A 25,468-nucleotide genomic window follows, 5' to 3' on the forward strand; every position below is an offset into this window, starting at 1 on the left:
ATACTATACTATGACGTTTTTTATGACATTTTGAGGTAAAAAAAAATGTTGACTTTTTTTTGCCGATTTTGACGCCATAGTATACTATGACGTTTTTTATGACATTTTGAGGTCAAAAAAATTTTTGACTTTTTTTGCCCGAAAAAAACGGCATACTATACTATGACGTTTTTTATGACATTTTGAGGTCAAAAAATTTTTTGACTTTTTTTGTCCGAAAAAAACGGCATATAGTATGACGTTTTTTATGACATTTTGAGGTGAAAAAAATTTTTGACTTTTTTTGCCCGAAATAAACGCCTTACTATACTATGACGTTTTTGAAGACATTTTGAGGTCAAAAAAATTTTGGACTTTTTTTGGCCGATTTTGACGCCTTACTATACTATGACGTTTTTTATGACATTTTGTGGTCAAAAAAATTTTTGACTTTTTTTTCCCGAAAAAACGGCATACTATACTATGACGTTTTTTATGACATTTTGAGGTCAAAAAAATTTGTGACTTTTTTTGCCCGAAAAAAACGGCATACTATACTATGACGTTTTTTATGACATTTTGAGGTCAAAAAAAATTTTGACTTTTTTTTGCCGATTTTGACGCCATAGTATACTATGACGTTTTTTATGACATTTTGAGGTCAAAAAAATTTTTGACTTTTTTTGGCCGATTTTGACGCCTTACTATACTATGACGTTTTTTATGACATTTTGAGGTCAAAAAAAATTGTGACTTTTTTTGCCCGAAAAAAACGGCATACTATACTATGACGTTTTTTATGACATTTTGAGGTAAAAAAAAATTTTGACTTTTTTTGGCCGATTTTGACGCCTTACTATACTATGACGTTTTTTATGACATTTTGAGGTCAAAAAAAATTTTGACTATGACGTTTTTTATGACATTTTGAGGTCAAAAAAATTTTTGACTTTTTTTGCCCGAAAAAAACGGCATACTATACTATGACGTTTTTTATGACATTTTGAGGTAAAAAAAAATTGTGACTTTTTTTGCCTGAAAAAAACGCCATACTATACTATGACGTTTTTTATGACATTTTGAGGTCAAAAAAAATGTTGACTTTTTTTTGCCGATTTTGACGCCATAGTATACTATGACGTTTTTTATGACATTTTGAAGTCAAAAAAATTTTTGACTTTTTTTGCCCGAAAAAAACGGCATACTATACTATGACGTTTTTTATGACATTTTGAGGTCAAAAAATTTTTTGACTTTTTTTGTCCGAAAAAAACGGCATATACTATGACGTTTTTTATGACATTTTGAGGTGAAAAAAATGTTTGACTTTTTTTGCCCGAAAAAAACGCCTTACTATACTATGACGTTTTTGAAGACATTTTGAGGTCAAAAAAAATTTTGACTTTTTTTGCCCGAAAAAAACGGCATACTATACTATGACGTTTTTTATGACATTTTGAGGTCAAAAAAAATTTTGACTTTTTTTGGCCGATTTTGACGCCTTAGTATACTATGACGTTTTTTATGACATTTTGAGGTCAAAAAAAAATTTGACTTTTTTTGGCCGATTTTGACGCCATAGTATACTATGACGTTTTTTATGACATTTTGAGGTCAAAAAATTTTTTGACTTTTTTTGCCCGAAAAAAACGCCTTACTATACTGTGACGTTTTTTATGACATTTTGAGGTCAAAAAAATTTTTGATTTTTTTTGGTCGATTTTGACGCCTTACTATACTATGACGTTTTTTATGACATTTTGAGGTCAAAAAAATTTTTGACTTTTTTTGCCCGAAAAAAACGCCTTACTATACTATGACGTTTTTTATTACATTTTGAGGTCAAAAAAAAAATTGAATTTTTTTGCCCGAAAAAAACGGCATACTATACTATGACGTTTTTTATGACATTTTGTGGTCAAAAAATTTTTTGACTTTTTTTGCCCGAAAAAACGCCATACTATACTATGACGTTTTTTATGACATTTTGAGGTCAAAAGAAATTTTGACTTTTTTTGGCCGATTTTGACGCCTTACTATACTATGACGTTTTTTATGACATTTTGAGGTCAAAAAAAATTTTGACTTTTTATGGCCGATTTTGACGCCATACTATACTATGACGTTTTTCAAGACATTTTGAGGTCAAAAAATTTTTTGACTTTTTTTGCCCGAAAAAAACGCCATACTATACTATGACGTTTTTTATGACATTTTGAGGTCAAAAAAAATTTTGACTATGACATTTTTTATGACATTTTGAGGTAAAAAAAAATTGTGACTTTTTTTGCCCGAAAAAAACGCCTTACTATACTATGACGTTTTTTATGACATTTTGAGGTCAAAAAAATTTTTGACTTTTTTTGGCCGATTTTGATGCCATACTATACTATGACGTTTTTGAAGACATTTTGAGGTCAAAAAAATTTTGGACTTTTTTTGGCCGATTTTGACGCCTTACTATACTATGACGTTTTTTATGACATTTTGTGGTCAAAAAATTTTTTGACTTTTTTTTCCCGAAAAAACGGCATACTATACTATGACGTTTTTTATGACATTTTGAGGTCAAAAAAAATTTTGACTTTTTTTGCCCGAAAAAAACGCCTTACTATACTATGACGTTTTTTATGACATTTTGAGGTCAAAAAAATTTTTGACTTTTTTTGCCCGAAAAAAACGGCATACTATACTATGACGTTTTTTATGACATTTTGAGGTCAAAAAAAATTGTGACTTTTTTTGCCTGAAAAAAACGCCATACTATACTATGACGTTTTTTATGACATTTTGAGGTCAAAAAAAATTTTGACTTTTTTTGGCCGATTTTGACGCCTTAGTATACTATGACGTTTTTTATGACATTTTGAGGTCAAAAAAAAATTTGACTTTTTTTGGCCGATTTTGACGCCATAGTATACTATGACGTTTTTTATGACATTTTGAGGTCAAAAAAAATTTGACTTTTTTTGCCCGAAAAAAACGCCATACTATACTATGATGTTTTTTATGACATTTTGAGGTCCAAAAAAATTTTGATTTTTTTTGGTCGATTTTGACGCCTTACTATACTATGACGTTTTTAATGACATTTTGAGGTCAAAAAATTTTTTGACTTTTTTTGCCCGAAAAAAACGGCATACTATACTATGACGTTTTTTATGACATTTTGAGGTCAAAAAAAATTTTGACTTTTTTTGGCCGATTTTGACGCCATACTATACTATGACGTTTTTTAAGACATTTTGAGGTCAAAAAAATTTTTGACTTTTTTTGCCCGATTTTGACGCCTTACTATACTATGACGTTTTTTATGACATTTTGAGGTCAAAAAAATTTTGGACTTTTTTTGGCCGATTTTGACGCCTTAGTATACTATGACGTTTTTTATGACATTTTGTGGTCAAAAAATTTTTTGACTTTTTTTTCCCGAAAAAACGGCATACTATACTATGACGTTTTTTATGACATTTTGAGGTCAAAAAAATTTGTGACTTTTTTTGCCCGAAAAAAACGGCATACTATACTATGACGTTTTTTATGACATTTTGAGGTCAAAAAAAATTGTGACTTTTTTTGCCTGAAAAAAACGCCATACTATACTATGACGTTTTTTATGACATTTTGAGGTCAAAAAAAATTTTGACTTTTTTTTGCCGATTTTGACGCCATAGTATACTATGACGTTTTTTATGACATTTTGAGGTCAAAAAAATTTTTGACTTTTTTTGGCGGATTTTGACGCCTTACTATACTATGACGTTTTTTATGACATTTTGAGGTCAAAAAAAATTTTGACTTTTTTTGGCCGATTTTGACGCCTTACTATACTATGACGTTTTTTATGACATTTTGAGGTCAAAAAAAATTTTGACTTTTTTTTGCCGATTTTGACGCCATAGTATACTATGACGTTTTTTATGACATTTTGAGGTCAAAAAAATTTTTGACTTTTTTTGGCCGATTTTGACGCCTTACTATACTATGACGTTTTTTATGACATTTTGAGGTCAAAAAAAATTTTGACTTTTTTTGCCCGAAAAAAACGCCTTACTATACTATGACGTTTTTTATGACATTTTGAGGTCAAAAAAATTTTTGACTTTTTTTGCCCGAAAAAAACGGCATACTATACTATGACGTTTTTTATGACATTTTGAGGTCAAAAAAAATTGTGACTTTTTTTGCCTGAAAAAAACGCCATACTATACTATGACGTTTTTTATGACATTTTGAGGTAAAAAAAAATGTTGACTTTTTTTTGCCGATTTTGACGCCATAGTATACTATGACGTTTTTTATGACATTTTGAGGTCAAAAAAATTTTTGACTTTTTTTGCCCGAAAAAAACGGCATACTATACTATGACGTTTTTTATGACATTTTGAGGTCAAAAAATTTTTTGACTTTTTTTGTCCGAAAAAAACGGCATATAGTATGACGTTTTTTATGACATTTTGAGGTGAAAAAAATTTTTGACTTTTTTTGCCCGAAATAAACGCCTTACTATACTATGACGTTTTTGAAGACATTTTGAGGTCAAAAAAATTTTGGACTTTTTTTGGCCGATTTTGACGCCTTACTATACTATGACGTTTTTTATGACATTTTGTGGTCAAAAAAATTTTTGACTTTTTTTTCCCGAAAAAACGGCATACTATACTATGACGTTTTTTATGACATTTTGAGGTCAAAAAAATTTGTGACTTTTTTTGCCCGAAAAAAACGGCATACTATACTATGACGTTTTTTATGACATTTTGAGGTCAAAAAAAATTTTGACTTTTTTTTGCCGATTTTGACGCCATAGTATACTATGACGTTTTTTATGACATTTTGAGGTCAAAAAAATTTTTGACTTTTTTTGGCCGATTTTGACGCCTTACTATACTATGACGTTTTTTATGACATTTTGAGGTCAAAAAAAATTGTGACTTTTTTTGCCCGAAAAAAACGGCATACTATACTATGACGTTTTTTATGACATTTTGAGGTAAAAAAAAATTTTGACTTTTTTTGGCCGATTTTGACGCCTTACTATACTATGACGTTTTTTATGACATTTTGAGGTCAAAAAAAATTTTGACTATGACGTTTTTTATGACATTTTGAGGTCAAAAAAATTTTTGACTTTTTTTGCCCGAAAAAAACGGCATACTATACTATGACGTTTTTTATGACATTTTGAGGTAAAAAAAAATTGTGACTTTTTTTGCCTGAAAAAAAACGCCATACTATACTATGACGTTTTTTATGACATTTTGAGGTCAAAAAAAATGTTGACTTTTTTTTGCCGATTTTGACGCCATAGTATACTATGACGTTTTTTATGACATTTTGAAGTCAAAAAAATTTTTGACTTTTTTTGCCCGAAAAAAACGGCATACTATACTATGACGTTTTTTATGACATTTTGAGGTCAAAAAATTTTTTGACTTTTTTTGTCCGAAAAAAACGGCATATACTATGACGTTTTTTATGACATTTTGAGGTGAAAAAAATGTTTGACTTTTTTTGCCCGAAAAAAACGCCTTACTATACTATGACGTTTTTGAAGACATTTTGAGGTCAAAAAAAATTTTGACTTTTTTTGCCCGAAAAAAACGGCATACTATACTATGACGTTTTTTATGACATTTTGAGGTCAAAAAAAATTTTGACTTTTTTTGGCCGATTTTGACGCCTTAGTATACTATGACGTTTTTTATGACATTTTGAGGTCAAAAAAAAATTTGACTTTTTTTGGCCGATTTTGACGCCATAGTATACTATGACGTTTTTTATGACATTTTGAGGTCAAAAAATTTTTTGACTTTTTTTGCCCGAAAAAAACGCCTTACTATACTGTGACGTTTTTTATGACATTTTGAGGTCAAAAAAATTTTTGATTTTTTTTGGTCGATTTTGACGCCTTACTATACTATGACGTTTTTTATGACATTTTGAGGTCAAAAAAATTTTTGACTTTTTTTGCCCGAAAAAAACGCCTTACTATACTATGACGTTTTTTATTACATTTTGAGGTCAAAAAAAAAATTGAATTTTTTTGCCCGAAAAAAAACGGCATACTATACTATGACGTTTTTTATGACATTTTGTGGTCAAAAAATTTTTTGACTTTTTTTGCCCGAAAAAACGCCATACTATACTATGACGTTTTTTATGACATTTTGAGGTCAAAAGAAATTTTGACTTTTTTTGGCCGATTTTGACGCCTTACTATACTATGACGTTTTTTATGACATTTTGAGGTCAAAAAAAATTTTGACTTTTTATGGCCGATTTTGACGCCATACTATACTATGACGTTTTTCAAGACATTTTGAGGTCAAAAAATTTTTTGACTTTTTTTGCCCGAAAAAAACGCCATACTATACTATGACGTTTTTTATGACATTTTGAGGTCAAAAAAAATTTTGACTATGACATTTTTTATGACATTTTGAGGTAAAAAAAAATTGTGACTTTTTTTGCCCGAAAAAAACGCCTTACTATACTATGACGTTTTTTATGACATTTTGAGGTCAAAAAAATTTTTGACTTTTTTTGGCCGATTTTGATGCCATACTATACTATGACGTTTTTGAAGACATTTTGAGGTCAAAAAAATTTTGGACTTTTTTTGGCCGATTTTGACGCCTTACTATACTATGACGTTTTTTATGACATTTTGTGGTCAAAAAATTTTTTGACTTTTTTTTCCCGAAAAAACGGCATACTATACTATGACGTTTTTTATGACATTTTGAGGTCAAAAAAAATTTTGACTTTTTTTGCCCGAAAAAAACGCCTTACTATACTATGACGTTTTTTATGACATTTTGAGGTCAAAAAAATTTTTGACTTTTTTTGCCCGAAAAAAACGGCATACTATACTATGACGTTTTTTATGACATTTTGAGGTCAAAAAAAATTGTGACTTTTTTTGCCTGAAAAAAACGCCATACTATACTATGACGTTTTTTATGACATTTTGAGGTCAAAAAAAATTTTGACTTTTTTTGGCCGATTTTGACGCCTTAGTATACTATGACGTTTTTTATGACATTTTGAGGTCAAAAAAAAATTTGACTTTTTTTGGCCGATTTTGACGCCATAGTATACTATGACGTTTTTTATGACATTTTGAGGTCAAAAAAAATTTGACTTTTTTTGCCCGAAAAAAACGCCATACTATACTATGATGTTTTTTATGACATTTTGAGGTCCAAAAAAATTTTGATTTTTTTTTGGTCGATTTTGACGCCTTACTATACTATGACGTTTTTAATGACATTTTGAGGTCAAAAAATTTTTTGACTTTTTTTGCCCGAAAAAAAACGGCATACTATACTATGACGTTTTTTATGACATTTTGAGGTCAAAAAAAATTTTGACTTTTTTTGGCCGATTTTGACGCCATACTATACTATGACGTTTTTTAAGACATTTTGAGGTCAAAAAAATTTTTGACTTTTTTTGCCCGATTTTGACGCCTTACTATACTATGACGTTTTTTATGACATTTTGAGGTCAAAAAAATTTTGGACTTTTTTTGGCCGATTTTGACGCCTTAGTATACTATGACGTTTTTTATGACATTTTGTGGTCAAAAAATTTTTTGACTTTTTTTTCCCGAAAAAACGGCATACTATACTATGACGTTTTTTATGACATTTTGAGGTCAAAAAAATTTGTGACTTTTTTTGCCCGAAAAAAACGGCATACTATACTATGACGTTTTTTATGACATTTTGAGGTCAAAAAAAATTGTGACTTTTTTTGCCTGAAAAAAACGCCATACTATACTATGACGTTTTTTATGACATTTTGAGGTCAAAAAAAATTTTGACTTTTTTTTGCCGATTTTGACGCCATAGTATACTATGACGTTTTTTATGACATTTTGAGGTCAAAAAATTTTTTGACTTTTTTTGGCCGATTTTGACGCCTTACTATACTATGACGTTTTTTATGACATTTTGAGGTCAAAAAAAATTTTGACTTTTTTTGGCCGATTTTGACGCCTTACTATACTATGACGTTTTTTATGACATTTTGAGGTCAAAAAAAATTTTGACTTTTTTTTGCCGATTTTGACGCCATAGTATACTATGACGTTTTTTATGACATTTTGAGGTCAAAAAAATTTTTGACTTTTTTTGGCCGATTTTGACGCCTTACTATACTATGACGTTTTTTATGACATTTTGAGGTCAAAAAAAATTTTGACTTTTTTTGCCCGAAAAAAACGCCTTACTATACTATGACGTTTTTTATGACATTTTGAGGTCAAAAAAATTTTTGACTTTTTTTGCCCGAAAAAAAACGGCATACTATACTATGACGTTTTTTATGACATTTTGAGGTCAAAAAAAATTGTGACTTTTTTTGCCTGAAAAAAACGCCATACTATACTATGACGTTTTTTATGACATTTTGAGGTCAAAAAAAATTTTGACTTTTTTTGGCCGATTTTGACGCCTTAGTATACTATGACGTTTTTTTATGACATTTTGAGGTCAAAAAAAAATTTGACTTTTTTTGGCCGATTTTGACGCCATAGTATACTATGACGTTTTTTATGACATTTTGAGGTCAAAAAAAATTTGACTTTTTTTGCCCGAAAAAAACGCCATACTATACTATGATGTTTTTTATGACATTTTGAGGTCCAAAAAAATTTTGATTTTTTTTGGTCGATTTTGACGCCTTACTATACTATGACGTTTTTAATGACATTTTGAGGTCAAAAAATTTTTTGACTTTTTTTGCCCGAAAAAACGGCATACTATACTATGACGTTTTTTAAGACATTTTGAGGTCAAAAAAATTTTTGACTTTTTTTGGCCGATTTTGACGCCTTACTATACTATGACGTTTTTTATGACATTTTGAGGTCAAAAAAATTTTGGACTTTTTTTGGCCGATTTTGACGCCTTAGTATACTATGACGTTTTTTATGACATTTTGTGGTCAAAAAATTTTTTGACTTTTTTTTCCCGAAAAAACGGCATACTATACTATGACGTTTTTTATGACATTTTGAGGTCAAAAAAATTTGTGACTTTTTTTGCCCGAAAAAAACGGCATACTATACTATGACGTTTTTTATGACATTTTGAGGTCAAAAAAAATTGTGACTTTTTTTGCCTGAAAAAACGCCATACTATACTATGACGTTTTTTATGACATTTTGAGGTCAAAAAAAATTTTGACTTTTTTTTGCCGATTTTGACGCCATAGTATACTATGACGTTTTTTATGACATTTTGAGGTCAAAAAAATTTTTGACTTTTTTTGGCCGATTTTGACGCCTTACTATACTATGACGTTTTTTATGACATTTTGAGGTCAAAAAAAATTTTGACTTTTTTTGCCCGAAAAAAACGCCTTACTATACTATGACGTTTTTTATGACATTTTGAGGTCAAAAAAATTTTTGACTTTTTTTGCCCGAAAAAAACGGCATACTATACTATGACGTTTTTTATGACATTTTGAGGTCAAAAAATTTTTTGACTTTTTTTGTCCGAAAAAAACGGCATATACTATGACGTTTTTTATGACATTTTGAGGTGAAAAAATTTTTTGACTTTTTTTGCCCGAAAAAAACGCCTTACTATACTATGACGTTTTTGAAGACATTTTGAGGTCAAAAAAATTTTGGACTTTTTTTGGCCGATTTTGACGCCTTACTATACTATGACGTTTTTTATGACATTTTGTGGTCAAAAAAATTTTTGACTTTTTTTTCCCGAAAAAACGGCATACTATACTATGACGTTTTTTATGACATTTTGAGGTCAAAAAAATTTGTGACTTTTTTTGCCCGAAAAAAACGGCATACTATACTATGACGTTTTTTATGACATTTTGAGGTCAAAAAAAATTTTGACTTTTTTTTGCCGATTTTGACGCCATAGTATACTATGACGTTTTTTATGACATTTTGAGGTCAAAAAAAATTTTGACTTTTTTTGGCCGATTTTGACGCCTTACTATACTATGACGTTTTTTATGACATTTTGAGGTCAAAAAAAAATTTGACTTTTTTTGGCCGATTTTGACGCCATAGTATACTATGACGTTTTTTATGACATTTTGAGGTCAAAAAATTTTTTGACTTTTTTTGCCCGAAAAAAACGCCATACTATACTATGACGTTTTTTATGACATTTTGAGGTCAAAAGAAATTTTGACTTTTTTTGGCCGATTTTGACGCCTTACTATACTATGACGTTTTTTATGACATTTTGAGGTCCAAAAAATTTTTGACTTTTTTTGGCCGATTTTGACGCCATAGTATACTATGACGTTTTTCAAGACATTTTGAGGTCAAAAAATTTTTTGACTTTTTTTGCCCGAAAAAAACGCCTTACTATACTGTGACGTTTTTTATGACATTTTGAGGTCAAAAAAATTTTTGATTTTTTTTGGTCGATTTTGACGCCTTACTATACTATGACGTTTTTTATGACATTTTGAGGTCAAAAAAATTTTTGACTTTTTTTGCCCGAAAAAAACGCCTTACTATACTATGACGTTTTTTATTACATTTTGAGGTCAAAAAAAAAATTGAATTTTTTTGCCCGAAAAAAACGGCATACTATACTATGACGTTTTTTATGACATTTTGTGGTCAAAAAATTTTTTGACTTTTTTTGCCCGAAAAAACTTCATACTATACTATGACGTTTTTTATGACATTTTGAGGTCAAAAGAAATTTTGACTTTTTTTGGCCGATTTTGACGCCTTACTATACTATGACGTTTTTTATGACATTTTGAGGTCAAAAAAAATTTTGACTTTTTATGGCTGATTTTGACGCCATACTATACTATGACGTTTTTCAAGACATTTTGAGGTCAAAAAATTTTTTGACTTTTTTTGCCCGAAAAAAACGCCATACTATACTATGACGTTTTTTATGACATTTTGAGGTCAAAAAAATTTTTGACATTTTTTGCCCGAAAAAAACGGCATACTATACTATGACGTTTTTTATGACATTTTGAGGTCAAAAAATTTTTTGACTTTTTTTGCCCGAAAAAACGCCATACTATACTATGACGTTTTTTATGACATTTTGAGGTCAAAAGAAATTTTGACTTTTTTTGGCCGATTTTGACGCCTTACTATACTATGACGTTTTTTATGACATTTTGAGGTCAAAAAAATTTTTGACTTTTTTTGCCCGAAAAAAACGGCATACTATACTATGACGTTTTTTATGACATTTTGAGGTCAAAAAATTTTTTGACTTTTTTTGTCCGAAAAAAACGGCATATACTATGACGTTTTTTATGACATTTTGAGGTGAAAAATTTTTTTGAGTTTTTCTGGCCGATTTTGACGCCTTACTATACTATGACGTTTTTTATGACATTTTGAGGTCAAAAAAAATTTTGACTTTTTTTGCCCGAAAAAAACGGCATACTATACTATGACGTTTTTTAAGACATTTTGAGGTCAAAAAATTTTTTGACTTTTTTTGGCCGATTTTGACGCCATACTATACTATGACGTTTTTTATGACATTTTGAGGTCAAAAGAAATTTTGACTTTTTTTGGCCGATTTTGACGCCTTAGTATACTATGACGTTTTTTATGACATTTTGAGGTCAAAAATTTTTTTGACTTTTTTTGCCCGAAAAAAACGCCTTACTATACTATGACGTTTTTTATGACATTTTGAGGTCAAAAGAAATTTTGACTTTTTTTGGCCGATTTTGACGCCTTAGTATACTATGACGTTTTTTATGACATTTTGAGGTCAAAAAAATTTTTGACTTTTTTTGCCCGAAAAAAACGGCATACTATACTATGACGTTTTTTAAGACATTTTGAGGTCAAAAAAAATTTTGACTTTTTTTGCCCGAAAAAAACGGCATACTATACTATGACTTTTTTTAAGACATTTTGAGGTCAAAAAAAATTTTGACTTTTTTTGCCCGAAAAAAACGCCTTACTATACTATGACGTTTTTTATGACATTTTGAGGTCAAAAAAATTTTTGACTTTTTTTGGCCGATTTTGACGCCATAGTATACTATGACGTTTTTTATGACATTTTGAGGTCAAAAAATTTTTTGACTTTTTTTGCCCGAAAAAAACGGCATACTATACTATGACGTTTTTTATGACATTTTGAGGTCAAAAAAAATTTTGACTTTTTTTGCCCGAAAAAAACGCCTTACTATACTATGACGTTTTTTATGACATTTTGTGGTCAAAAAATTTTTTGACTTTTTTTGCCCGAAAAAACGCCATACTATACTATGACGTTTTTTATGACATTTTGAGGTCAAAAAAATTTTTGACTTTTTTTGGCCGATTTTGACGCCTTACTATACTATGACGTTTTTTATGACATTTTGAGGTCAAAAAAAATTTTGACTTTTTTTGGCCGATTTTGACGCCATACTATACTGTGACGTTTTTTATGACATTTTGAGGTAAAAAAAAATTTGGAGTTTTTTTGCCCGAAAAAAAACGCCATACTATACTATGACGTTTTTTATGACATTTTGAGGTCAAAAAAAATTTTGACTTTTTTTGGCCGATTTTGACGCCTTACTATACTATGACGTTTTTTATGACATTTTGAGGTCAAAAAAATTTTTGACTTTTTTTGGCCGATTTTGACGCCTTACTATGACGTTTTTTATGACATTTTGAGGTCAAAAAAATTTTTGACTTTTTTTGCCCGAAAAAAACGCCATACTATACTATGACGTTTTTTATGACATTTTGAGGTCAAAAAAATGTTTGACTTTTTTTGGCCGATTTTGACGCCTTACTATACTATGACGTTTTTTATGACATTTTGAGGTCAAAAAAAATTTTGACTTTTTTTGCCCGAAAAAAACGGCATACTATACTATGACGTTTTTTATGACATTTTGAGGTCAAAAAAAATTTTGACTTCTTTTGCCCGAAAAAAACGCCTTACTATACTATGACGTTTTTTATGACATTTTGAGGTGAAAAAAAATTTTGATTTTTTTTGGTCGATTTTGACGCCTTACTATACTATGACATTTTTTATGACATTTTGAGGTCAAAAAAAATTTTGACTTTTTTTGGCCGAAAAAAACGGCATACTATACTATGACGTTTTTTATGACATTTTGAGGTCAAAAAAAATTTTGACTTTTTTTGGCCGATTTTGACGCCTTACTATACTATAACATTTTTTATGACATTTTGAGGTCAAAAAAAATTTTGACTTTTTTTGCCCGAAAAAAACGCCATACTATACTATGACGTTTTTTTATGACATTTTGAGGTCAAAAAAATTTTTGACTTTTTTTGGCCGATTTTGACGCCTTACTATACTATGACGTTTTTTATGACATTTTGAGGTCAAAAAAAATTTTGACTTTTTTTGGCCGATTTTGACGACTTACTATACTATGACGTTTTTTATGACATTTTGAGGTCAAAAAAATTTTTGACTTTTTTTGGCCGATTTTGACGCCATACTATACTATGACGTTTTTTATGACATTTTGAGGTCAAAAAAATTTTTGACTTTTTTTGCCCGAAAAAAACGGCATACTATACTATGACGTTTTTTATGACACTTTGAGGTCAAAAAATTTTTTGACTTTTTTTGGCCGATTTTGACGCCTTACTATACTATGACGTTTTTTATGACATTTTGAGGTCAAAAAAAATTGTGACTTTTTTTGGCCGATTTTGACGCCATACTATACTATGACGTTTTTTATGACATTTTGAGGTCAAAAATTTTTTTGACTTTTTTTGTCCGAAAAAAACGCCATACTATACTATGACGTTTTTTATGACATTTTGAGGTCAAAAAAAAATTTGACTTTTTTTGGCCGATTTTGACGCCATAGTATACTATGACGTTTTTTATGACATTTTGAGGTCAAAAAAAATTTGACTTTTTTTGCCCGAAAAAAACGCCATACTATACTATGATGTTTTTTATGACATTTTGAGGTCCAAAAAAATTTTGATTTTTTTTGGTCGATTTTGACGCCTTACTATACTATGACGTTTTTAATGACATTTTGAGGTCAAAAAATTTTTTGACTTTTTTTGCCCGAAAAAACGGCATACTATACTATGACGTTTTTTAAGACATTTTGAGGTCAAAAAAATTTTTGACTTTTTTTGGCCGATTTTGACGCCTTACTATACTATGACGTTTTTTATGACATTTTGAGGTCAAAAAAATTTTGGACTTTTTTTGGCCGATTTTGACGCCTTAGTATACTATGACGTTTTTTATGACATTTTGAGGTCAAAAAAATTTTTGACTTTTTTTGCCCGAAAAAAACGGCATACTATACTATGACGTTTTTTAAGACATTTTGAGGTCAAAAAAAATTTTGACTTTTTTTGCCCGAAAAAAACGGCATACTATACTATGACTTTTTTTAAGACATTTTGAGGTCAAAAAAAATTTTGACTTTTTTTGCCCGAAAAAAAACGCCTTACTATACTATGACGTTTTTTATGACATTTTGAGGTCAAAAAAATTTTTGACTTTTTTTGGCCGATTTTGACGCCATAGTATACTATGACGTTTTTTATGACATTTTGAGGTCAAAAAATTTTTTGACTTTTTTTGCCCGAAAAAAACGGCATACTATACTATGACGTTTTTTATGACATTTTGAGGTCAAAAAAAATTTTGACTTTTTTTGCCCGAAAAAAACGCCTTACTATACTATGACGTTTTTTATGACATTTTGTGGTCAAAAAATTTTTTGACTTTTTTTGCCCGAAAAAACGCCATACTATACTATGACGTTTTTTATGACATTTTGAGGTCAAAAAAAATTTTGACTTTTTTTGGCCGAAAAAAACGCCTTACTATACTATGACGTTTTTTATGACATTTTGAGGTCAAAAAAAATTTTGACTTTTTTTTGCCGGAAAAAAACAGCATACTATACTATTACGTTTTTTATGACATTTTGTGGTCAAAAAAAATTTTGACTTTTTTTGGCCGATTTTGACGCCTTACTATAATATGACGTTTTTATGACATTTTGAGGTCAAAAAAATTTTTGACTTTTTTTGGCCGATTTTGACGCCTTACTATACTATGACGTTTTTTATGACATTTTGAGGTCAAAAAAAATGTTGACTTTTTTTGCCCGAAAAAAACGCCATACTATACTATGACGTTTTTTATGACATTTTGAGGTCAAAAAAAACTTTGACTTTTTTTGGCCGATTTTGACGCCTTACTATACTATGACGTTTTTAATGACATTTTGAGGTCAAAAAAATTTTTGACTTTTTTTGGCCGATTTTGACGCCTTACTATACTATGACGTTTTTTATGACATTTTGAGGTCAAAAAAATTTTTGACTTTTTTTGGCCGATTTTGACGCCATACTATACTGTGACGTTTTTTATGACATTTTGAGGTCCAAAAAAATTTTGACTTTTTTTGGCCGATTTTGACGCCTTACTATACTGTGACGTTTTTTATGACATTTTGAGGTCAAAAAAAATTTTGACTTTTTTTGCCCGAAAAAAACGCCATACTATACTATGACGTTTTTTATGACATTTTGAGGTCAAAAAAATTTTTGACTTTTTTTGGCCGATTTTGACGCCTTACTATACTATGACGTTTTTTATGACATTTTGAGGTCAAAAAAAATTTTGACTTTTTTTGGCCGATTTTGACGCCATACTATACTGTGACGTTTTTTATGACATTTTGAGGTCAAAAAAAATTTGGAGTTTTTTTTCCCGAAAAAAAACGCCATACTATACTGTGACGTTCTTTTATGACATTTTGAGGTCAAAAAAATTTTGAATTTTTTTGGCCGATTTTGACGCCTTACTATAATATGACGTTTTTTATGACATTTTGAGGTCAAAAAAAATTTTGACTTTTTTTGGCCGATTTTGACGCCTTACTATACTATGACGTTTTTTATGACATTTTGAGGTCAAAAAATTTTTTGACTTTTTTTGGCCGATTTTGACGCCATACTATACTGTGACGTTTTTTATGACATTTTGAGGTCAAAAAAAATTTTGACTTTTTTTGGCCGATTTTGACGCCTTACTATACTGTGACGTTTTTTATGACATTTTGAGGTCCAAAAAAATTTTGACTTTTTTTGCCCGAAAAAAACGCCATACTATACTATGACGTTTTTTATGACATTTTGAGGTCAAAAAAAATTTTGACTTTTTTTGGCCGATTTTGACGCCTTACTATACTATGACGTTTTTTATGACATTTTGAGGTCAAAAAAAATTTTGACTTTTTTTGGCCGATTTTGACGCCATACTATACTGTGACGTTTTTTATGACATTTTGAGGTAAAAAAAAATTTGGAGTTTTTTTGCCCAAAAAAAAACGCCATACTATACTATGACGTTCTTTTATGACATTTTGAGGTCAAAAAAATTTTGACTTTTTTTGGCCGATTTTGACGCCTTACTATAATATGACGTTTTTTATGACATTTTGAGGTCAAAAAAAATTTTGACCTTTTTTTGCCCGAAAAAAACGCCATACTATACTATGACGTTTTTTATGACATTTTGAGGTCAAAAAAAATTGTGACCTTTTTTGCCCGAAAAAAACGCCATACTATACTATGACGTTTTTTATGACATTTTGAGATCAAAAAAATTTTTGACTTTTTTTGCCCGAAAAAAACGCCATACTATACTATGACGTTTTTTATGACATTTTGAGGTCAAAAAAATTTTTGACTTTTTTTGGCCGATTTTGACGCCTTACTATACTATGACGTTTTTTATGACATTTTGAGGTCAAAAAAAATTTTGACTTTTTTTGCCCGAAAAAAACGCCATACTATACTATGACGTTTTTTATGACATTTTGAGGTCAAAAAAAATTTTGACTTTTTTTGGCCGATTTTGACGCCTTACTATACTATGACGTTTTTTATGACATTTTGAGGTCAAAAAAATTTTTGACTTTTTTTGGCCGATTTTGACGCCTTACTATGACGTTTTTTATGACATTTTGAGGTCAAAAAAAATTTTGACTTTTTTTGGCCGATTTTGACGCCATACTATACTATGACGTTTTTTATGACATTTTGAGGTCAAAAAAAATTTTGACTTCTTTTGCCCGAAAAAAACGCCATACTATACCATGACGTTTTTTATGACATTTTGAGGTCAAAAAAAATTTTGACTTTTTTTGCCCGAAAAAAACGCCTTACTACACTATGACGTTTTTTATGACATTTTGAGATCAAAAAAGATTTTGACTTTTTTTGCCCGAAAAAAACGCCATACTATACTATGACGTTTTTTATGACATTTTGAGGTCAAAAAAAATTTTGACTTTTTTTGGCCGATTTTGACGCCATACTATACTGTGACGTTTTTTATGACATTTTGAGGTCAAAAAAAATTTTGACTTTTTTTGCCCGAAAAAAACGGCATACTATACTATGACGTTTTTTATGACATTTTGAGGTCCAAAAAAATTTTGACTTTTTTTGGCCGATTTTGACGCCTTACTATACTATGACGTTTTTTATGACATTTTGAGGTCAAAAAAAATTTTGACTTTTTTTGCCCGAAAAAAAAACGCCTTACTATACTATGACGTTTTTTATGACATTTTGAGGTCAAAAAAATTTTTGACTTTTTTTGCCCGAAAAAAACGGCATACTATACTATGACGTTTTTTATGACATTTTGAGGTCAAAAAAATTTTTGACTTTTTTTGCCCGAAAAAAACGGCACAGTATACTATGACGTTTTTTATGACATTTTGAGGTCAAAAAAAATTTTGACTTTTTTTGGCCGATTTTGATACCTTACTATACTATGACGTTTTTTATGACACTTTGAGGTGAAAAAAAATTTTGACTTTTTTTGGCCGATTTTGACGCCATACTATACTATGACGTTTTTTATGACATTTTGAGGTCAAAAAAATTTTTGAATTTTTTTGCCCGAAAAAAACGGCATACTATACTATGACGTTTTTTAAGACATTTTGAGGTCAAAAAAATTTTTGACTTTTTTTGGCCGATTTTGACGCCTTACTATACTATGACGTTTTTTATGACATTTTGAGGTCAAAAAAAATTTTGACTTTTTTTGGCCGATTTTGACGCCTTACTATACTATGACGTTTTTTATGACATTTTGAGGTCAAAATGAATTTGGACTTTTTTTGCCCGAAAAAAACGCCATACTATACTATGACGTTTTTTATGACATTTTGAGGTCAAAAAAATTTTTGACTTTTTTTGGCCGATTTTGACGCCTTACTATACTATGACGTTTTTTATGACATTTTGAGGTAAAAAAAAATTTTGACTTTTTTTGGCCGATTTTGACGCCATACTATACTATGACGTTTTTTAAGACATTTTGAGGTCAAAAAAATTTGTGACTTTTTTTGCCCAAAAAAAAACGCCATACTATACTATGACGTTTTTTATGACATTTTGAGGTCAAAAAATTTTTTGACTTTTTTTGCCCGAAAAAAACGCCATACTATACTATGACGTTTTTTATGACATTTTGAGGTCAAAAAAATTTTTGACTTTTTTTGGCTGATTTTGACGCCATACTATACTATGACGTTTTTTATGACATTTTGAGGTCCAAAAAAATTTTGACTTCTTTTGCCCGAAAAAAACGGCATACTATACTATGACGTTTTTTATGACATTTTGAGGTCAAAAAAAATTTTGACTTTTTTTGGCCGATTTTGACGCCTTACTATACTATGACGTTTTTTATGACATTTTGAGGTCAGAAACAATTTTGACTTTTTTTGGCCGATTTTGACGCCATACTATACTATGACGTTTTTTATGACATTTTGAGGTCAAAAAAAATTTTGACTTTTTTTGGCCGATTTTGACGCCATAGTATACTATGACGTTTTTTAAGACATTTTGAGGTCAAAAAAAATTTTGACTTTTTTTGGCCGATTTTGACGCCTTACTATACTATGACGTTTTTTATGACATTTTTAGGTCAAAAAAAATTTTGACTTTTTTTGGCCGATTTTGACGCCATACTATACTATGACGTTTTTTATGACATTTTGAGGTAAAAAAAAATTTGGAGTTTTTTTGCCCGAAAAAAACGCCATACTATACTATGACGTTCTTTTATGACATTTTGAGGTCAAAAAAAATTTTGACTTTTTTTGGCCGATTTTGACGCCTTACTATACTATGACGTTTTTTATGACATTTTGAGGTCAAAAAAAATTTTGACTTTTTTTGGCCGATTTTGACGCCATACTATACTATGACGTTTTTTATGACATTTTGAGGTCAAAAAAAATTTGGAGCTTTTTTACCCGAAAAAAACGCCATACTATACTATGACGTTCTTTTATGACATTTTGAGGTCAAAAAAATTTTTGACTTTTTTTGGCCGATTTTGACGCCTTACTATACTATGACGTTTTTTATGACATTTTGAGGTCAAAAAAAATTTTGACTTCTTTTGCCCGAAAAAAACGCCATACTATACTATGACGTTTTTTATGACATTTTGAGGTAAAAAAAAATGTTGACTTTTTTTGCCCGAAAAAAACGCCTTACTACACTATGACGTTTTTTATGACATTTTGAGATCAAAAAAAAGTTTGACTTTTTTTGCCCGAAAAAAACGCCATACTATACTATGACGTTTTTTATGACATTTTGAGGTCAAAAAAAATTTTGACTTTTTTTGCCCGAAAAAAACGCCATACTAGCCTATACTATGACGTTTTTTATGACATTTTGAGGTCAAAAAAAATTTTGACTTTTTTTGGCCGATTTTGACGCCATACTATACTGTGACGTTTTTTATGACATTTTGAGGTCAGAAAAAATTTGGACTTTTTTTGCCCGAAAAAAACGCCATACTATACTATGACGTTTTTTATGACATTTTGAGGTCAAAAAAAATTTGGACTTTTTTTGCCCGAAAAAAAGGCATACTATACTATGACGTTTTTTATGACATTTTGAGGTCAAAAAAATTTTTGACTTTTTTTGCCCAAAAAAAATGCCATACTACACTATGACGTTTTTTATGACATTTTGAGGTCTTACAAAAATTTGACTTTTTTTGACGCCTTACTATAGTATGACGTTTTTTATGACATTTTGAGGTCTTACAAAAATTTGACTTTTTTTTGGCATTTTTTGACACCTTACGTGTCCTTTATTAACATAAAAGTTTGTTAAATCATTGTTGCCAAAGAATCAAAATACAATTTACCCAAATTCACAACAAGGAACAATAACAAGAAGATCATTTATATATTAGGTTGAATCTTTACAGTGTCCCTCAGGTTGGACTTTGTCTACTTATTTAGTTCCTTGAAATGTGGACTTGCAGCGAAAGCATTTACAGTGGAGGAGTCCACGTCAGTGATTCCATCATCAGAGGGAGGGATCCAGGATCCAGGAGCCAAGGACATCAGGTTCAGTTCAGTCCAGTTAAAGAAATGTTTCCCTGGGTCCGGAAACAGGTGATATCTGAATGAAAGGTTTCAAACATGTCCTCTTCAAAAGGAGAATGTGCGATTTACTTTGTTACGTTTTCCTGCTAAGAGCTGATGACAAAGATTTCACACCAATTAGACTGACGAGCACATCAGAGGTTCAGATGATCAGGAAATACAGAGAAACACTAAGCTGCATCATCTATGAACTGAGGGAAGATCAGGACCAGAATTTTAAAGAAGGGGCCACATTCATCAGTCCATGATCATACGTGTACTTCAGTGGTGATGCTGCTGTAACCTGTTACACAGAAAGGTCAGAATTCACCTCAGTCCTTCAGGATCAGCAGTCAGAGTCTCTGGTCCTGGTCGTGGACTGCGCTGCCCCCTGCTGAATGCTGACACCAGGTGTCTGACACTGCCGGCCGAGCGAGGCATCTCCTCGTCCTCCTTCCTCTTCATCCTCATCTTCCTCGGGTTGGTGTTGAGACTCTTAGAGCGCAGTGTCGGGTACATCCTGTCCTCCCCCACCAGCAGTTGCTCTGATGGCTCCTCACCCCCTCTGTTACCATGGTTATTGTCCACCACCTCACCCCCCTCCTCCCTGTCAGACAACCTGGACTCCTCCACTTCCTGTGTGGTTTCATTTCCTCCACTCCCTTTCTCCATTACTCTGGATGACTGAGGGGGGGTCAAACTGGTTGGCCCCTCCTGGTCCTGATGGGATGAGGTGTAGATAATGCTGCTGATGGACTTCCTGTTGGAGGAGGGGGAGCCACTGAGGGTTGGAGAGGATAAGTACTGTGTGACCTTTGACTTCTCCAGAGGGAAGGACGCCGCAGCCTCCAGTGGGCTCTTCTCAGCTGGTTTCTCCACGGCAGTGTCCTTCAGTTCAGCCTGAGGTGAAGCAGAATGGGTGTAGGGGGGTCTGAGGTCTGGGTCACAGGGGGAGATCAGGATGTCGACGTTGGACAAGGACTGAGTCCTCTCCTTCAGCCCCCTCACCTCCAGAGTCGAGCCGAACTCCTTCAAGTCACCTGGAAACAGGAGAAATCATCTGTGAATCAAACTGTGAATTCACGTCATTTACCTCAAATTCTGCTTCCTTCTCTTTGTGTCTGTAAACGTTATTTAAACACTTCATAACACAGAGGGGTACACTGATCTGCACCCAGAGGGAGGAACATGCGAGCTGCACTCTGCCGTACCTGGCACAGCTGTGTGTTACGAATGTGATGTAACACACAACTGTTGCTAAACTACAGTCTCACAACCCTAAAACGTGTTCTTCAGTATGTTCAGCACTGGACCCCCAGCTGTGCCCTCCCACACCAGTCCTCACACCCTCAGACACCAAAACCATATCACAATCCTCAACTCCAACCTCAGCTGTCCACACTCCCCCATCACTGTGAAGCCCTGTCAGGTTAGGAGTGAAACTGTATTCATTCTAACAGAATTTTCCCTTCTTGTGTCCTGGTGGGACGTGGCTGTGTGGAGCTGTCTGCTGAAGGTACATGGTGATGGGAAAGTAGGAGCTGATGAAGCCAGCTTGTGCAGATTGTCTCTGCCCCTGGAACTCATCACAGGATCCCCTGTTCTAACGTGTCATGTGTCTGGTCTGACCTGTCGCGTTTCCTCCTCGTCTCTCTGGACTCAGATGGACCCTCCTGTCGTTTCCCTCCGTGTCTCCAGACACAGAGATCCTGTCGTCGTGCTCCAGCTGGTATCGGTACAGGCTGTAGCCGTCGGCGCTGTTGATGCTGCCGTGTCGTAGCAGAGCCGCCGGCTCACACACCGACGATCCTCTGGAGCGCGTGCGGACGAGCTCGGCCCGGTCAACGCCCGCCAGCTTCTCCAGAGCGTTCATCATGCGGCCAGAAAACTCCTCCAGCTGAGCCAAGCGCAGGTCCACGGTCTGCAGGGACGCCTTCATCGAGTGCTCCCTCTCATTCACCTCCTCCAGACGCATGTACATGTTCTCCACCCTGAACACACAGCAGAGGGAAACATCAACGGCAGAGTCAGGGTTCCAGCTACAGAACAACCAGGTCGATGTGACACTCAACAGTCACACACGAAACATGATCAGTGGATTTTCTGTTCAGTCTGTATCGTCTCCATTAACAGCAGCTGCATCAGCTGTGATCCGCTCCTGTCTCCTGTCCTCAGTGGATCACTGTAATGCTGAAGGAAAGTTAAAAACCGCAGAATTCTGAATGAAGTTCTGCAGCCTGAATGACTGAATGACACGAGTGTGTTTCAGTGTTTTCACTCTGTCAGAATGAAAAGTTATTTGTACAAAATCAAACCAATCACACAACGTTCTGACCTGAGAGTAATCAGTGATCAGCATACGTTACTACATCAGGCAGTTAGGTCACAGTGATGTGTGAGTGTCTCGTCCTGACCTCTCAGACGTGACTCGGATTCGTTCATTGTTGGACGACTGTTTCTCATCATCCTTCTCTCTGAAATACTCCTCCACACACTGCTCCTCAAACTCATGAAGACTCTTCAGCTCGTCTGCGCTCAGCACCAGCTCTGAAGAAAACAACCACGTCCAGTCACTTTCATCCAACAGAGACCAGGGCACTTTTCACACCGAGAGCGCTCAGACCGAACTCTGTAACATCTACAGACACAACGTTTCACCACGAGCAGAGGAAACACTCCCAACATCGTTTACACTCCATATTTTAAACTCTTGCAGACTGTGAGAGAACAAAGACAAAGGATTTTCGTCTGTGTCACTGGGGCTGAATCTTACGGAGTCGCCTCTCGCGATCGTTGCGCTCTCCCTCTGGCCTTCGCCTGCAGCGGCAGCACAGCCTCTTCAGGACGATGTAGATGTGCGGGAAGATGATGAGAGGGGGAGGCAGGATGGGACGGTCATGAAAGGTCATGATCAGCTGATATCGCTGGAACTTCCACACCTGGTTGGAGATGGATTTCACCTCGAAGAAGGTGTTGCTGTGGAGAGGAGGAGGAGGGAGGTTTGATTTAATGTGGCAGACTGAAAGATGATTTTTAATATAAAAGTATTGATCCCAGTCTCTGCAGTTAAATAATGATTTTTAGGTTGTAACTGGTGATTAGTTTGATTATCAGTTATTGTTCAGAGGATTTCTCCACTAATTATCTAGTCTATAATACAAACGTCAGAAAATAGTGATAAAAAGTTTGTCCCGGTGTCTCAGGACAGCTCGAGACGCCTGCATTTTGTCCAATCAGCAGTTCAGAGCCCAGAGAGGTTCAGGTTCAGTAAACCATGAGCCGCGGTTTGACTCAGAGCTTTGGTTTCTGTTGATCATCTAACGGCTGCAGCTCGGGTTCGTCTGCAGATTCACAGCTTACGTTCAGGAAATATTAAATCTGAGGAACATCTTCTCCTCTTTCATCTGTTTGTATAAATATCTGTCATCTGCCGTGTCACTGATCCGAGGTCTGTCTGTGTGCAGAGCACTGACTTGAAGACAGCGATGAGCAGGTTGACCAGCAGGATGTTGGCCACCAGCAGGTAACAGGCCATGATGGCCGGAGTGAGCCAGGCTCCGGGGATACAGGGAGGAAGCTTCTTCCCGTCCTCATCGTACATGTTGTCTCCACATGGAGCTGAGACACAAACACAGGAACGATCAAAGTGATGAGAGACTGTCTGTCTCTCCTCTCTGTCTCTGTCTCTCTGTCTGTCTCCATGTCCCTGTTTGTCTCTCTGTCTCCGTCTGTGTCTCTCTGTCTGTCTCTGTCTCTTTGTCTTTTTCTGTCTGTCTCTATCTTTCTGTCTCCATCTGTGTCTCTCTGTCTCTCTGTCTGTCTGTCTCTTTGCCTTTTTCTCTGTCTCTCTGTCTGTCTCTGTGTACCTGTTTGTCTCTCTCTGTCTCTGTCTGTGTCTCTCTGTCTCTATGTTCCTGTCTCTTTCTCTGTCTGTCTGTCTGTCTCTCTCTGTCTCTCTGTCTCTCTCTTTGTCTGTCTGTCTGTCTCTCCTCTCTCTCTGTCTCTGTCTGTCATACCTGACCTGTAACACTCCTGTTTAATAACATAAATGTTATAAACAACACGACTGAACAAATAACTCACAAACTGAAAGTTCTGCATCAACATCTCACCGTAAATTATACAAAGTTCATAAGTGTCAGACACTTACGGTTGATTTCCATCGCATAAACTGTCCAACAGTTCAACGTCATCGCGATCATCAGCAGGCAGCAAGGAGGGAAAAGATTTCACGTTAAATCACATGACACACGTTAAACACACAATAAAGTTTTCTGAAAAATAACAGAATAAAAAAACAGACGAAGGAGACAAAAATGACAAGATGGACAAGAAGACAAGGACTCAGCTTCAGGAGGAAACAATAGTGAGAACGGCTGATGTGCGCTGATCATTTCAGAACAAATATTCGACAACAGAACTCTGACAGAAATTCTGTTAAAGAGAAATTTAGAAATTCAGTGTTTAACTGGATTCATTACACAACAACAGAAATGTTTTCAGTGCTGATTCAACTGTTCAAGATAAACTGTCGAGGACAGACTGAGGACAGAGGGTGAGCACAAAGGGTGAGGAAAGAGGGTGAGGACAGAGGGTGAGGACAGAGGGTGAGCACAGAGGGTGAGGAGGGAGTGTGAGCACGGAGGGTGAGAACAGGGTAAAGACAGAGGGTGAGGACAGAGGGTGAGGAGGGAGGGAGAGGAGAGAGGGTGAGGACGGAGGATGAGGACAGAGGGTGAGGATGGAGGGTGAGGACAGAGGGTGAGGAGGGAGGGTGAGGACAGAGGGTGAGGACAGGGTGAGGAAAATGAGGAGAGAGGGTGAGGACAGAGGGTGAGGAGGGAGGGTGAGGACAGAGGGTGAGGAGGGAGGGTGAAGACAGAGAGTGAGGAGGGAGGGTGAGGAGAAACGGTGAGGGGAGAGGGTGAGGACAGAGAGTGAGGAGAGACGGTGTAGACAGAGGGTGAGGAAAGAATGAGGAGAGAGGGTGAGGACAGAGAGTGAGGAGAGATGGTGAGGACAGAGGGTGAGGAGGGTGGGTGAGGAAAGA

The 25,468-nt window shown here is 33.6% G+C and overlaps 1 protein-coding gene across 1 annotated transcript in view; it reads right to left on the reverse strand.

Annotated features, from left to right (window-relative positions):
- Window positions 1–20,442: 20,442 nt before the first annotated feature.
- Window positions 20,443–25,468, reverse strand: part of LOC121178779 (transient receptor potential cation channel subfamily M member 1-like) — a 30,558-nt gene continuing 25,532 nt past the window's right edge. The window contains 7 exon segments of the mRNA XM_041033125.1: window positions 20,443–20,811; window positions 20,814–21,458; window positions 22,048–22,409; window positions 22,833–22,965; window positions 23,192–23,394; window positions 23,892–24,036; window positions 24,569–24,589. Coding sequence (XP_040889059.1) covers window positions 20,765–20,811; window positions 20,814–21,458; window positions 22,048–22,409; window positions 22,833–22,965; window positions 23,192–23,394; window positions 23,892–24,036; window positions 24,569–24,589 — 1,556 coding nt within the window. The 3' untranslated portion in view covers window positions 20,443–20,764.

Source organism: Toxotes jaculatrix, chromosome 1 (assembly GCF_017976425.1).
Source record: "Toxotes jaculatrix isolate fToxJac2 chromosome 1, fToxJac2.pri, whole genome shotgun sequence".
NCBI classification, from domain to species: domain Eukaryota; kingdom Metazoa; phylum Chordata; class Actinopteri; family Toxotidae; genus Toxotes; species Toxotes jaculatrix.